This window comes from Vombatus ursinus, unplaced genomic scaffold, assembly GCF_900497805.2.
Source record: "Vombatus ursinus unplaced genomic scaffold, bare-nosed wombat genome assembly UNPS02006874.1, whole genome shotgun sequence".
In the NCBI taxonomy this organism is placed as follows: Eukaryota; Metazoa; Chordata; class Mammalia; order Diprotodontia; family Vombatidae; genus Vombatus; species Vombatus ursinus.
The window spans coordinates 11,562,672-11,576,996 of NW_020946652.1; the positions used below are offsets into that span (position 1 = coordinate 11,562,672).

A 14,325-nucleotide genomic window follows, 5' to 3' on the forward strand; every position below is an offset into this window, starting at 1 on the left:
ACAAATCAAGTCCACCTCCATGGGCCATAGAGGGCAGGAGTCCTCCCAACGCCCAAGGCCAGCTCCCCGATGCTCCTGCTCCGGTAACTCCTCCTCGGGTACGTGGAGGAGAATGCACAAGACCGCCAGCCAGGCAGAGAATGGGATTTTCCTAATTTCTTTTTTTTTTTCTTGAACTTTTAGAAAATATTTTCATGTAAAGTTTGAGTATTCTATTCCTCCTTCCCTCCTCCCCCCCTGAGTCGGTGAACAGATATAGGTTAAACGTGAGCAATTGTATAAAACATTTCCATATCAGTCTTCTTGTGTAAGAAGACTCAAATAAAAGAAAAAAAAAGGGGGGAAGAGTGACCAACAGCCCGCTTCAGCCTGCACTCAGCCTGTATCGGCTTCTTCTCTGGACGCATTCAGTCCTCCTCATCCAGAGTCTTTTGAGATTGCCTTGGATCGCTGTAGAGCTGAGAACAGCTAAGTCATTCACAATTCTTCATTGAACACTATTGCTGTTACTATGTATCTCCTGGTTCTGTTCGCTTCATTCTGCATCAGTTCATGTAAGTCTTTCCAGGTTTTTCTGAAATCATCCTGCTTGTCATTTCTTAAAGCACAATAATATAGAATAGGATTTTTCACTGACGGCTTAAATGAAGAAATTTGGATGAGGCACCAGGCTCATGGGTCACCAGCAGACGTTCAATTTCCAGGCTGGGCCTACCCCCTATATAGCACCATGCACAGCGCTACTGATATCAAGTGGGATTCTTCAGGAATGAAGTCCATACGGCATGGCCTCCGCACACAGAGCACACCAAACACAGGGCATGGGATAGAGGTATAGTGGGTATGGCCCGTGGGCTGGCCACCTTCTGCACCCTTAAGAGCCATGGGAGCCAATTGCCGACCTCCATCTGGCGTTTTGAGGTTTACATGTCCAGATACTCATTTGAGGCTCCCAACAGACCTGGGATGTAGATGCTATTATTATCTCCATTTTATAGATGAGGAAACTGAGGCAGGCAGAGCTTAAGTGACTTGCCCAGGATCACCCAGCTAGTAAATGCCTGAGGCAGGATTGGAACTTGGATCTTCTTGACTGTAGGTCCAGGGCTCTCCCATTGCACCAGCTCTCTGCCTATAACTATATGACATACAATGAAAATCAACAAACATATGGAGAAGCTTTCTTGTTCTATGCATAGGCTATTCCATCTCCCACCTCAGTGCCTTTGCATAGGCTGGCCTCCATGCAGGGAAGGAATGCCCTCCCCCTCACCTCTGCCCTCTAGTTTCCTTGGCTTCCTGCAAAGCTGGGCACAAATCCCTTCCTCTGCAGTCCTTTCCTGCCTGCCTCCTGACCCCCCCCCCCAGAGATTACCTTCCATCTTTGACTTTGTGTCCCCAGTGCCTAGCACAGTGTGAAGACAAAATCTGCCTTTGCAGCTCCCAGTGCTGCCCTCCATACCCAGGCAAACATGGCTCATGGATGTCTTCAAGCCCCAAGCCTTCTCTTCTCTAAGCTAATCATCCTCCATGCTTGTCATCCTCTGTTAGGCAATGACGATGAGACCCTGATGGTGGGGCCTATTCCTAAGGGGTGTGTTCAAAATGTGTCTACTTTCCCTTGACTGGGGTATGTGAAAAAGAACCCATGGGAACAGGTTGGGGGCGGGCGGTACATAAAAAGAGGGTCACTGAGGCATTTCTAAATGCATAGAAGATTGAAGTGCCATGAGAAGCACAGGAGAGGCAGGTCAGCTTTGAAAATGTTGATTTTACTATATACTTAAAAAAAACAAACTGTAAGAGATTTGTGGTTTCAAGTCATTCCCCAATTGATAAATGGTTAAAGGATATGAACAGGCAGTTTTCAGATAAAGAAATTAAAGCTATTTACAGTCATATGAAAAAAGGCTCTAAAACACTATTGATTAGAGAAATGCAAATCAAAACAACTGAGATACCACAACACACCTATCAGAATGGCCAACATGACAAAACGAGAAAATGATAAATGTTGGAGAAGATGTGGGAAAATTGGAACACTAATGCATTGTTGGTGGAGTTGTGAAATGATCCAATCATTTTGGAGAGCAATTCAGAACTATGCCCAAAAGGCAATAAAAATGTGCATACCCTTTGACCCAGCAATAGCACTTCTAGGGCTGTATCCCAAAGAGATCATAAAAATTGGAAAAGAACCCATATATCCAAAAATATTTGTGGCAGCTCTTTCTGTGGTGGCAATGAACTGGAAATTGGGGGGATGTCCCATCAATTGGGGGAATGGCTGAACAAGTTGTGGTATATGAATGTAATGGATTATTATTGTACTATAAGAAATGATGAGCAAGAAGGCTTCAGAAAAACCTGGAAAGACTTGTATGGACTGATACTGAGTGAAGTGAGCAGAACCAGGAAAACCTTGTGCACATAACATAGACGCAGCTCTTCTCAGCAATGCAAGGATCGAAGACATCTCCAGAAATCTCATGATGGAAAATGCTATTCACATTAAAGAAAGAACTATGGAGTTTGAATGCGGGTTGCAGCGTACTATTTGCTTTTTTTTCTTCTGTTTTGTTTCTTCTTTTTTGTGGTTCCTATTGGTTCTAAGTTCAACAGGAATGAATATGTACAGCCTATATCAGATTGCAGGCCATCTTGGGAAGGGAGGTGGGAGAGAGGGGGGGAGAAAATTTAAAACTCAAAAGCTTATGGAAGTGAATGTGGAAAACTAAAAATAAATAAATTTTTAAAAATAAAAAATAATTTTAAAAAAGAGATTTGTGGTTGCATATACAATGCAATTTTCCTGTTCCTCACAAATGGGATTGTTCATTTGTTGGGAGTTGCCAAGTTCAGAATAATTTTTTTTAAGTTTTTGCCCTCCCTATAAGCACAACCCAAGCACAGCTGTGACAGCTGGGGCTGGTTCAGGCTTTCTGTAGCCACCCCCTGGACTGCTCAGCTCTCAGAGACCATCAGGAAAAGCTGCGACTTGGCACATGTATCCTCATATCCTTTCCTGTGTGCACGCATGGCCCCCTGGGCTCTGGATGGTATCAGCAAACCCTGTGGCTAGCTGGAGGGCCGAGCTTCTTCAGCCCCTTCAGGTCCCAAACAAAATCAGCTCAGCCTCCTCAGGACAAGCCCCATCGCCCCACTGCCCAGAGGGCGGCCACGCTGTCAGTCACACCCTTCTCAGCTGTAAATTCGCTATTAAATGTCCTTCAAAGTCCTCACTGCAAAGGACCATACAAAAGGAAGGAACACTGAGAAAAGGGATGCTTGGCATCTGGCGGAAAACTTTATTGGGCTGGATTTGTACAGACCCATGGAGTGTTGGCCCCCACCCGCCTCCAAGAAGAAAGCGTCAGATCGTTTGCACGCACAAGGGCTATTCCTTGGCGGCTGACTTGTAGTGAGCCAGCGTGCGGGCAGACGGGTCAGCAGCCTCGATCCACTTGGGCATCCAGTAGTGCGTCAGCCAGTCTGCGCGGCCAGGGTAGTGCCTCTCAAATATCTGCCGGTAGTAGTAGCCTTCCTTTGTCTTGGGAGTGTTCAGTGGGAACCTTTTGGCAGCATTTTCCAGCAAGGAGTTGGAGACCTACCAGGGTAAGTGGAGTCACAGGCAAGGGGACTGACTGAGGGCTTCAGGAAGATGGGAAAGAAGCCTGACCTCCCTGGAGGCAACAGCTGTGGTTCCTGTGTGTGGTGCCAAGCCCAGGAGGAGCTGCTGGGGCCTGGAGAGAAGCCCCAGCTCACGGGGCCTCAGCAGGCATGGCCTGGGGCATGGCCCACCTCCTGCCCACTCCCTCCCCACAGGAGGTAAGAGCCTTCCAGCCAGCACCTTCCCTGTGAAACTGCCCTTGCCCGCCTGCAGGCCTGCCTGGTTCTGTCTCCCCTTGACTCCCCACTGCCCCATGTGTGCCCATCAGAAGCAAGCCTGGCAAACGTTGCCACTGCCCGGGCAGGGCTCTCGGTCCAGCTGACCATTCTACTGGGAGGCCTGATATTGAGCTGAATGAATTCCGGCCCCTCAGACATCCACAGCCTCCCATGGCATCCTGCCTCTGCTCAAAGACTTGGCAGCCCGCCCCAACCTGGGACAGTGCTGCACATCTTCCCTGACACGAACACCCTCCCCCATATCCAATACATTGCAAGGCTTTTGTTTTCTTGAAGGTCAAGGTCACAGGCTAGTAGGGAAGCAGGGCCCTGGGTACCTGATGCTCGATGTGCTCCTGGAGGATGGTGAACCAGGACTTCTTGACAGAAGTGATTCCATCACTGAAGGCTTCCTTCGGCCGCCAGAGAATGTCTTTGGGCAACAGGTTGGAGTCCTGAAACGCCTCTCTCAGAAGATGTTTCTCAACCCCGTTCTGATTGGAAAAAGCTGGGTGAGCACAGCTGTCCTCCCCGACCAGAGCCGGCCCAGGTGGGGAAGGGGTGTCCACTGCCACATGTGGTCAGGTACCTTTGGGATCCGGAGCTCCGGGGGCAGGGACAGGTAATAGGAGGTAAATCTGTGATCCAGAAATGGGACCCGCAGCTCTAGGCTGGAGAGAGAAGGGGGAAGTGGGGAATGAGGGTGCTCCGCCACCCCCACCGGCCTCCGAGCCCTCCCGGGACCCCACTGATCAGTCTCTGACTGTACTCAGCCCTCTGCTGAGGAGAAGGCCAAGGAGGGCGGCGGCTGCCTGTGGCACGAGCGGGCAGGTCAATGGACCCCAGCCCGCACAGAGCCTCCCGTCCCTGACCCACTCCAGTTCACCTGAGTGGGCTTACACAGAACACCTGCCCTGGGGATCTGGGAGGTGGGCTCTGTTCCTGGCCTTGAACTGCAACTGGGGACAAGTGGCAGTCACAGTGGAGAACGCCATGCAGGCTGAAAGCATGAACGAGGCACCTACTGTGTGCACGCAGGGCGCCAGCAGCCAGGGAAACCTCCTGGCAGGTCTCTCCTCCACCAGGGCAGAGGAACAACTCGGGTAAGAATACTAATGGCCCGGGCATTCATCACGTTCTCGTCCTGTCTGTCTAGGTATCTTGTCTCTCCCCAGGACACAGGTGCCCCCTGAGGCAGGAAATGGTTCCCTTTTGTCTTGCACACAGTAGGGCTCCAGAACCTCTCAGGGTTGGCCTTCTCCTACTGACCCAGCCAAGGCCTCCCATCCCTGCATGCCCAGGCACACAGCCAGACCTCCCCCGTTACTGGCACTGGAAAAGAGCAGCCCCGTCCCCAAGCACATTTCTGCAGGGACTTTACAGGACAACTGTTTTGCCATTAAGACCTATGAGCTGCAGCAGCTAGGTGGCTTCATGGATAGAGCACAGGCCCTGGAGTCAGGGGGCCCCAAGTTCAAATCCAGCCACAGACATTTACTAGCTACATGACCCTGGGCAAGTCACTTAACCTGACTGCTTCCCAAAGGAGATTTGATGAAGGTGTGGCAGACAGGCCAGGAGGCGGTACCGGGAGTCAGTCAGAGGTACATGGGTTTGGGCTCAGGTCTGATTGCTACCTGACGCTGGTCATCCCTACAAGCAGCCAGAGGGCTCTGCCGACGCTGGCCTCTGGTGTCCCAGGAGCCCCTCCCACAGGGGACCCTCATTGGCAGGTGCGGACCCCCGGCGGCGGCGCCTGGGGCAGCCTTTCTAAGGCCGGCTGCCCCAGAGCTCTGCCCAGTTCAGCGGGTTTGGTCTGTTCTCACCCCAGAGCCGCGGCCCTCCCCAGCGTGGGTTACCCGTGCGCGGCTGTGGTGCGGTCGGCACGCAGGACGTCAAAGAGATAGAGCTCCTTCAGAAGCCTCTCGCTCTCCTCCTGGGCGTCCTCGGCGGACGGCGCCTGTGGCCAGCAAACACAGAGGCGCCAGACACGTGAGCGCTTGCCCACGAGGGGCCGGCCCTGCTACCGCCTTCTCCTTCAGAAAACGCCCTTTTGACTCGAGGGGCGAACATCCAGATGACCCAGCGAGAGCCCTCGTGTACCAGGGGCTCCCCGTGCTCAGCCACCGAGGGCCACGGACATCTTTTCTTTTTCCCACAACATGGAGCCCTCAATTACCACACACACCAGGGCAAGATAAGGCCACAAGCCAGCTGACAGATTTTCCACCCTCATCCTGAACCTGAAGAAGGGAATTATGTGGCCTGATCAAGCCCAGGGAGATCTGGGTTCAAGTCCTACCGGATACCTACTGGCCAGGTGACCCTGGGCAAGTCACTGCACCTCTCAGTGCTTTCAGGCAACATTCCAGGTCTTTCAGTGGCACAGAGGGTGCGGACCTGCATTGGCAGAGGGAGTTTCCTGACCTAGGAGTTTCCTACACTCATGAAATCCTGGGTCTGGTCCCCCCGCCCCTATGCCAAAACGCTGACCCAAGGGTCCTGAGCAGGGCTTAGGACAGGTAGGTTTACCTGGTGAAAATAAATATAACCCTGAGTGAGCTCATCAGAACCTTCTCCGGAGAAGACAACCACGCTGTCCGTGTTCTTCCGGATGTACTTAGAAACCAGATACATGCCTGCAGAGAGAGGAGAACCAGGTCGCCTGGGGGGGGGGGCGGGGCCGCAGCTGCACCCTAGAGCCTGTGCCCAGGGCCCATCCCAGGGGGGACGTCAGCCTGCTCCCTGCGCTCACTCACGGCAATCCCCACATCCACCTTCGTTGTGGTGTATGTGCACTGCGGGGCTGCACTGTCAGGGCCTTCCTAACAGCCTCCCATCGTTAAAGACTCGGGCTCCGTTCCATCCAGTTGAGTCACACCCCTCTGTGAGACCTTGCCTCCTGTGCCTTTGGGCACCACGGGGTGGCTGGAGGGCCAGCCCCCCCACCTTCCACCCCTGGCCAGGCTACAACCTGAGCCAGCAGACGGCTGATGAGCACCCACATGAGAGGATCCCAGCGGCCCCCAATCAAGCCACAGAATTGTGGCCACGCGCCTTCTGGGGGGCACCTGGCAGCTGCCGGGGTGACAGAGGTGCCCTGCCCTGGATAGCCAACCCAACTGCCAAGGCGGCCCAGGGGCAGAACTCCGTGGCCGGGGCAGCCCGCCACCCATGGTTTTGACAGCCATTCACTTATTCTGTGCAGCCGTCTCACCAACGGACGCTCGGACAGTTGTGATGTCATACGTCTCCAGGCTGAAGATGACTTCGTCCAGGGCCTGGATGCCCTCCTCCGAACTGAAGAGGACCTCATGGTGCTCGCTCCCAATATGAGCCGCCACCTGGATCAGAGAGGATGCCGGATGCCTGGGGGCTGGGGGGAAACCCGGGGGTTTCTGCACCTCCTCTCCACCGCAGCAGCCGACCCTCCTGCCTGAGTCCGAGGGCACCCCGTGCCCCCCAGCTCGCAGCCCAGGGCCCTCTGGAGGAGCCCACAGCTTCAGGAAGGTTTCTCAGACCCCCCACCACTCCTGGCTCGGGCCTTGGGGACAAAGTGAATAAGCCAATCCCTCCTCCACAGCCCTCTGCCCCAGGTCAAATCACCCCCTCCTGACTCCCCCCACACCCACACTGCTTCCTAAGCCTACTGTCACCTACAGGGCCAATCTGAACTGAAGGAGGTCACCCCACCCCACCCCCCACCCCCCAGGCCATGCCTGGCAAAAGGAGGGGAGGGGGAGGAGCAGGGGGAGGGGGAGGGGAGGAGGGGGAAGGGGCTTCCCTTCTATTAGAAGGGGGCTTTCCCAAGCCCAGTCTCCCAGATGCTCCCCCAGCCCAGCCCCAGGCCTCGCTCTCCCTGCCCAAGGTCCTCGCCAACCCCACAGCCGACGTGCCCAGGCTCAGGGCGCTGACCTTCCGAGCAGCCAACAGATCTGGGCTGTCTTCCATGCCGATGGCGAATGTCTGGAGTGGGTAGGAGACTCCTGCTTCCTTCAGCTGCTTCAGGAGCGTGGCGGCCACCAAGCTAGAATCCAGACCACCTGAGGAAGTGAGCATGAGTGATGAGCTGGCCGACTGTGGGAATGAGGTGGGGGAGGGGAGGGCCCAGAGGGGACAGAGATGGGAGGGACTGGGGCAGAGCCACAGAGGGAAAAGCACAGAGCAGAAGAGCGGGGCGGGCCAGAGCCTCCCTCAGAGAAGCATGTACTAAGCGCCTACTATGTTCGGAGAAGTGCTCTAAGCAGAAAGTGAGCAAAAGCTGCTCCCTGCCCTCAGGGAGCTCCCTGTCAAATGGGGGAACCAAGCACACAAACATAGGAAATGATGAAAAGGAGAGCGCAGGTCTGTCAGTCTGCCTGTGGGAAGCCACGGGATGGAGAAGACTTGGGGTCAGCTTTCTGAGGAAGGTGCAAAGGAGGTTAGGAGGGAAGCCACAGGAGGCAGGAGGCCCGGCGGGGGTGGGGCTCGGTCTGCTCCAGTCAGTTTTCAGCGGGAAATGCTTTTCACTTTGCACATTTAAGGCCTTATTCTGAGAAGGGATTTGTGCTTTCCCCAGAGCCCTGGCCCTGGCTGGAGCCAGGCTGCCAAAGGCTTCAAGCCACAAGGAGAGGAGCCAGCTTCTAAGTGAAAGGCAGCGGGAAGATGCTTGTTGAGCCCCCGGGGTCAGACTCGCGCTTTGGGAAGGTCAGTTTGGCAGCCACCAGCATCCAGGGAGAGACTGGCTTCAGGGAGACCCGAGCAGGTCCTGCACTAACCCAGTGGAGATGCTGGGGGGTGGGGGGCTGCCCCGGGAGCTCCTCTGGGGGGAGGGGGAGGGGGAGGCAGAGACCGGCTCTGCCCACAGCAGCCTGGGCGCTGGCGGCAGGGTCCGGCCTTCGGCCCCAGCCGCACCAGGTCAGCTCTGCACCAGGTCAGCTCCGCCCGGCGGCCCCCCATCAGCGTGCCTCTCCCCGCAGCCCTCCCCTCCCCTGCTCTTCACCTGACAGGAGGCAGCCGATCCTGCGGTCAGTCATCAAGCGCTTCCGCACGGCGTGGTCAAAGAGCAGTCTGATGTTACCCTTCACCACTTGGAGATCAAAGCCTGGGAACAGGGCAGAAGGGTGGCAGCCCCTTCCCCCAGAGGGGCCGCACCCAGCCCCCGGTCCCCCCCCCCCGCGGGGCCACGCCCAGCCCCCTCCCCCCCCCCCTCAGGGGCCGTGCCTAGCCCCCCCCCTCCCCCACAGGGGCCGTGCTCAGTCCCCCTCCCCAGGCTGCCTCAGTTACCTGAGGACAGCTTCTCCAGCGGGTCATAGAGGGTGTGGAGGGGCAGGTCCTTGCAGCTGTGAAACTTCACCATCTCCACAGATGCCACCTTCCCACTGGTCTTCAGGTCCAGGACTTCATAATGGCCGGGAGGGAAGGGGTCGATCTGAAGGTGGGGAGCCGTGGGGTGCTTCAGGTCGACCAGGCCTGCGGGTGCAGGGATACGGAAGGATGGACATGCCTGCGATGTCCTGGCCCTGCCGCCCGACTCTCGGAGCGCGCACCACTGTGCCTCCGTGCCGGCACCCTGGGACAGCAGCAGGCAGGTGGCATTGATGTTTAGCCCGCCCCCCTGGCATGTAGTGGGGCGCACTGAGTGCTCCTTGGACCACCCTCAGCAGCCCAGATCCCAAAGGCCCGGAAAGCCGGGACCTTCAGACGGTAGGAGCACGGCCCCCAGCATAAAGATGGCCACCACAGGGCCCAGGCTCGGACAAAGCTCTGCTATGGCAGCTCTGCAGGTGAGACTCGGGGCCAGGGAACCCTAATGCCCACAGCCCTAGGCACAATGGGCTCCCAGCTCAAGCCAGAGGCCACAGAAGGGAGTGGAGAGAGCTGGGCTCGAAACCAGAAAACACTGACACCGACAAGCTGGTACCCTCTCCGAGCCTCAGTTTCCCCATCAGTCAAATGGTTCGATGACCTCTGAGGACTCTTCTAGCTGAGCAGGACCCCAAATCCCTGCACCAAGATGCTGGCAAGCCCGGCCGGGCTCAGCCACTAACTATCTGGTGTGACTTTGGTGGTGCTCCCCAAGCTCTCTCTGTCTCTGTTTCCTCACTTACAAAGTGTGACACCCCACCAAGGGACACGTGTGAACCAGAGGAGCCACATGCGAATCCTGGCTCTGTGGCTTGCTGGCCCTGGGCCCCAGGCAAGGCTCTCCCCTACTCTGCGCCTCCGCGGCTTTCCCCTCAGTATCGCAGGGAGAGGGAGAGGGATGGCGGACATCGACCCCAGCTAGCGGGGCGGGGAGTCAGAGCACTGGGCATAAAGCCTGACCCTGCTGCTCTCACGGGCATGTCACGACCCCCCCAAGCCTCAGTTTACTCATCGGTGAGATGAAGCAACCCTTCAGAGGCAGGACAGGGGTGGTATGGAACCACGCTTGATCCAGAGCAGCCTCCCCCTGCCACGTCCTGGGTGGCCTGCCCTCACGGGGCCCCCCAGCCAGGGTAAGAAGGCCACACCTGCTCCTCCTACCCCATCCCAACACCACATGGCCCCTGCTGATACGGGCCACCAGAGCTGGCTGTCTGCCTGGAGTTGTCCATGCCAAGTCCTGTGGGCCTCAGCTCCAGGCAGCAGGTGCCCCAGACACTGGAGTGGGGCGGTGGGGGGGGCAGGAAGCTCCCCCTCATTAGGTTTTCATTTGGATTTATGGGGCTATGGGCCCATCGGCCCGAGGCTGCTGCCCCTTCTGGCCAGGAGCCAAGCCAAGGGACCCTGTGCTCCTGCTCTGGGTTTGGAACACACGGTGCCTGCCAAGACCAGCGGGCTCTGCCTTTCTTGTGCCAGTGAAGGCCGCACATTTATTTGGTCTGGGTGGGTTACATGGCTATAGCCTTCACACCCAGCAAGGCTCCTGCCTACCCTGGGCCAGGGCCAGCCCCGGGCCCTCGGAATGGGAAGGTCCTGAAAGCAGCAGCATCTGGCCCAGGGTCACCCCTGGACACACTGGGGAGCCCTGCCCTAGATGTGCCAGCTTCCCCGTGGTGCCCTTCCTGAAATGACACTCCCAGAGCTAGAGGACCCACTGTGGCCTGACAGAACAGAGGGCAGTGGGACTCCTGGAACCCACGCCCACTATAAGGTGGCACCTGAATGCATGCACTCTCTTCATGGAGGAAGAGGCTTGTGCCAGCAGGGGCCAGGCTGGTGGGGCCACACCTAGGCCTTGTTCAGACTCACACAGCTGAACAGAGTGATACCTGACAAGAAAGGACCACCCCCACCCCCCAGGTCCGGCAGTCAGGACACCTCCCCCAGAGGTCTGACAGTCAGAACGCCCCTTCCCCCTCCCAGAAGTCCAGTGGTCAGGAAACCCCCCTGAGGTCTGACGGTCAGAACCCCTCTTCCTAGAGGTCCAGTGGTCAGGACACCCCCCCCCAGAGGTCTGGCAGTCAGGACCCTCGCTGAGCTGGATGGGCCAGGCCCACACCTTCAGCCCACCTGCTCCAAGTGTAAACAGAAGACACTCAGACCCACTAAACTTGAGGTGTCAAATCCTTTGATTTGTCCCAAACGCTGAACGCTGCCCACTGAGCCACCGAGCTGCCTCTGATCCCGGTTCTCTGGACTAGCTAATAAGGGGTGAGCGCAGGACGGCCCCACCCTGGGTTCACGGGGATCTGAGGGGCCAAGAGAGCCCACGTCCGGCCTGGGCCACACTGGGAGGCTCCGGGTGTCAGCCTTGCCTTGAGGAACGTGGCTGGTGGCATCTGGGCACCTACCTTCCTGTACCCTCTGAGGGGGCCTAGTGGGCCCTCCCTCAAATGGGGCATATCAGACCCTCTCCCCATGCGCACACATACGTGTACAAAGCACGCACATGCACACATACATGCAGGCTCATGCAGGCATGCACGCACATGCTCACGTCCATGAGCTAAATGACCAGATCCAGGCCGCCATCATTTCCGCGTCCCAATTCTACCTTTGGCTTCTGAGCACACGGCCAGAAATCCTTCATCCGTCAGCACTTTAAACAGCGGTCGGACGCCGAACGTGTCCCTGCCCAGGAACACCTTGCGGTTGGCAGTGTCCAGCAGGATGAAGGCGAACACACCGTCCAGCATGGGGGCCGTCTGCTCGATGCCACCTCTGTTGTAAAGATGGAGGAGGATCTCCCCATCGACCTGCGTCTGGTACTCAAACCCAAAGTGCTTCTGTAGCTGAGGGGGGAAATCAGACACGGGGTGAGGCTCGGTCCCCAGTGTCTGCCAGTCCTGGCTTCTGGAAACAAGGCTGGTCTACACTCTCCTCCTCCCCCCATCCCTGACCAGGGTCCATGGTGCCACCTGCCCAGACTGGGGGACACAGGCTGGAGACCCCAGAGCAGGAGCTGGCTGCAGCGGGCCATGCATCACCAGCTCCGGGCCAGGCCACCAGTGAACAGGAAGTCTGGAGCCACAGAGGCTCTCTGAGCCACCCTGCGCCTACCCTCCCTTCGCCGGCACACGTCGCTTCCACTCAAGACCATGGGGTCCCACGACAGCTGGAGTCAGGAGGCCTTGGCTCCTTAACCACCTGGGTGACCCTGGGCGAGTCACGCCTTTGTGTGCCTCATTGTGCCCAACCGTAATATGGACATATGTAAAACCAGCACCAGCTCTGCAGGGTTGTTGTGTAAGCTGTTTGGCAGAGGGGCTGAGTGCATGGTCAGCGCCATCTGCCTTTGTATCCCTGGTACTCCGGAGGTGTCACATAAATGCTTGTCCCCTCCTCTCTTCCCGAGGGCTCCGGTCTGCGCCTCCACCCTGCCCATGCGTCCTGGCACCAGCCCTCCCATGCCTCCCCTACAGCCCAGCACAATCCATGCATGGCAGCCAAGGAAAGAGGAGGCATCCTCGGTGCCTCCAGGAGCCACCTTGGGCACAGTCCTCTGCCCTAAGTCTGGGGAGGGGTCCAACCAATCCAACTCAGCCATTTCTGAGGGGAGGATACTGGGGAGGGGAGCGGACAAGAAGGGAAGGGGGAGAGAAGGAAGGAAGAGGAGAGGAGGGAAGGAGAGGGGAAATGAGGGAGGGGGAGAGGAGAGGAGAAGGAAGGAAAGGGGAGGGAGACAGCAGGGGAAGGGTAGAGTTGGTGAGGAGTGGGAAAGAGAGGGAAGGGGAAGGAGAAGGAGAGAAGGAAAGGGAGGAGAGGGGAGGGAGAGGAGAAGGAAGGAGAGGAGGGGAGAAAGAGAGCAGGGGAAGGGGAGGGGAAAGGGAGAAACGGGGAGAGAGAAAGAAGAAGGAGGGACAAGAGATGAGGGGAGGGAGAAGGAAGGAAGGAGGGAGGGGAGGAAGGGGCTAGGACAGGCTGCACCCAGAAGCTTCCCAGTCCCACAGCAGAGAACAAAGAGGCAGGGAAACAGCCCGGGAGCTGCACTTAGGGCCCCAGAGAAGTGCTAAGTGAGCACCTGTGATTGGGCCAAGAAGGGGGCGGGGCAGGGGCGTATGCCTGCAAGACCCGAGTGTGGGAGACGCTGATGAAACCAATCTGTCTTAGTGACTAAGGGGGGCCGGAAGCTAAGGGTGAAGCATAAGGTACGACCCAGGCAAAGCCAGAGCCAAAGCAAATGCCCTGGGGGGTCCGTTCAATCAGCCCACCGTGGGCTGCTAGCCAAATTCAATTCAATGAAGAGTGAGAAGCTCCCTAGATACAAAACAAGGCATAAGACAGCCCTACCCTCAAGGAGGTCACAATCTAACAGAGGAAGCCCACGCAACAGTTAGGTACAAAGCAAGCAAAGATAGGACAAATGGGAAAGAAGAGAAGGGAAGGAAGGCACTGGAATTACGGGGGTTGGCTAAGACTTCCAGAAGGTGGGCTTGAAGGAAACCAGGGAGATCAGGAGTCCTCCGAAAGGAAGGAGGGCTTTCCAGGCATGGAGGACAGCCGGAGAGAATGGCGAGACGGAGAGAAGGAGGAACTGGTTCTTGGAACAGCCAGGAGGCCTCGGTCACTGGATCGAAGAAGACGAGTCAGCAGTGAGGTGTGAGAAGATTAGAAAGGAAGGGGAGGGGGGAACAGGTTTGACAAAGGGCTTGAGTGCCAAGCGGAGCATTTGGTATTTTTTTCCCAGGGGCGAGAGGAAACCACTGCAGTTTATGGAACAGGAACGTGACATGCTCAGACCCACATTTTAGGAAAATTATTTAGTGGCTGAATGGGGAAAGGCTTGAGGCAGGAAGACACCGAGCCCGCCCCCCCCCCCCCGCACCCCCAACCCTCACCAGCAGCAGCTACAGCAACAGTCCAGGCTTGAGGTGAAGAAGGTCCGCAGCGGGGATGCCTCTTCCCCCCACCTCCACCGCAGGGTCAGAGCAGAGAAAAAGGGGTGTTTTTGAAAGAGAGAGAGAGCAAGGGCGGTGAAATTGACCAGAGATGTAGAGGAGGCGAAATTGACCAGAGATGCCTGCCAGGTGA

The 14,325-nt window shown here is 57.0% G+C and overlaps 1 protein-coding gene across 1 annotated transcript in view; it reads right to left on the bottom strand.

Moving 5' to 3' along the window:
- Positions 1–3,285: 3,285 nt before the first annotated feature.
- ASNS (asparagine synthetase (glutamine-hydrolyzing)) overlaps positions 3,286–14,325 on the bottom strand; it is an 11,832-nt gene continuing 792 nt past the window's right edge. The window contains exons 2-11 of the mRNA XM_027848874.1: positions 11,849–12,086; positions 9,154–9,339; positions 8,870–8,971; positions 7,804–7,931; positions 7,106–7,232; positions 6,421–6,527; positions 5,748–5,848; positions 4,478–4,559; positions 4,227–4,382; positions 3,286–3,607 (exon numbers count right to left, since the gene is read on the bottom strand). Of these exons, the coding sequence (XP_027704675.1) occupies positions 3,398–3,607; positions 4,227–4,382; positions 4,478–4,559; positions 5,748–5,848; positions 6,421–6,527; positions 7,106–7,232; positions 7,804–7,931; positions 8,870–8,971; positions 9,154–9,339; positions 11,849–12,086 (1,437 nt within the window). The 3' untranslated portion in view covers positions 3,286–3,397. The remainder of the gene's footprint in view (positions 3,608–4,226; positions 4,383–4,477; positions 4,560–5,747; positions 5,849–6,420; positions 6,528–7,105; positions 7,233–7,803; positions 7,932–8,869; positions 8,972–9,153; positions 9,340–11,848; positions 12,087–14,325) is intronic.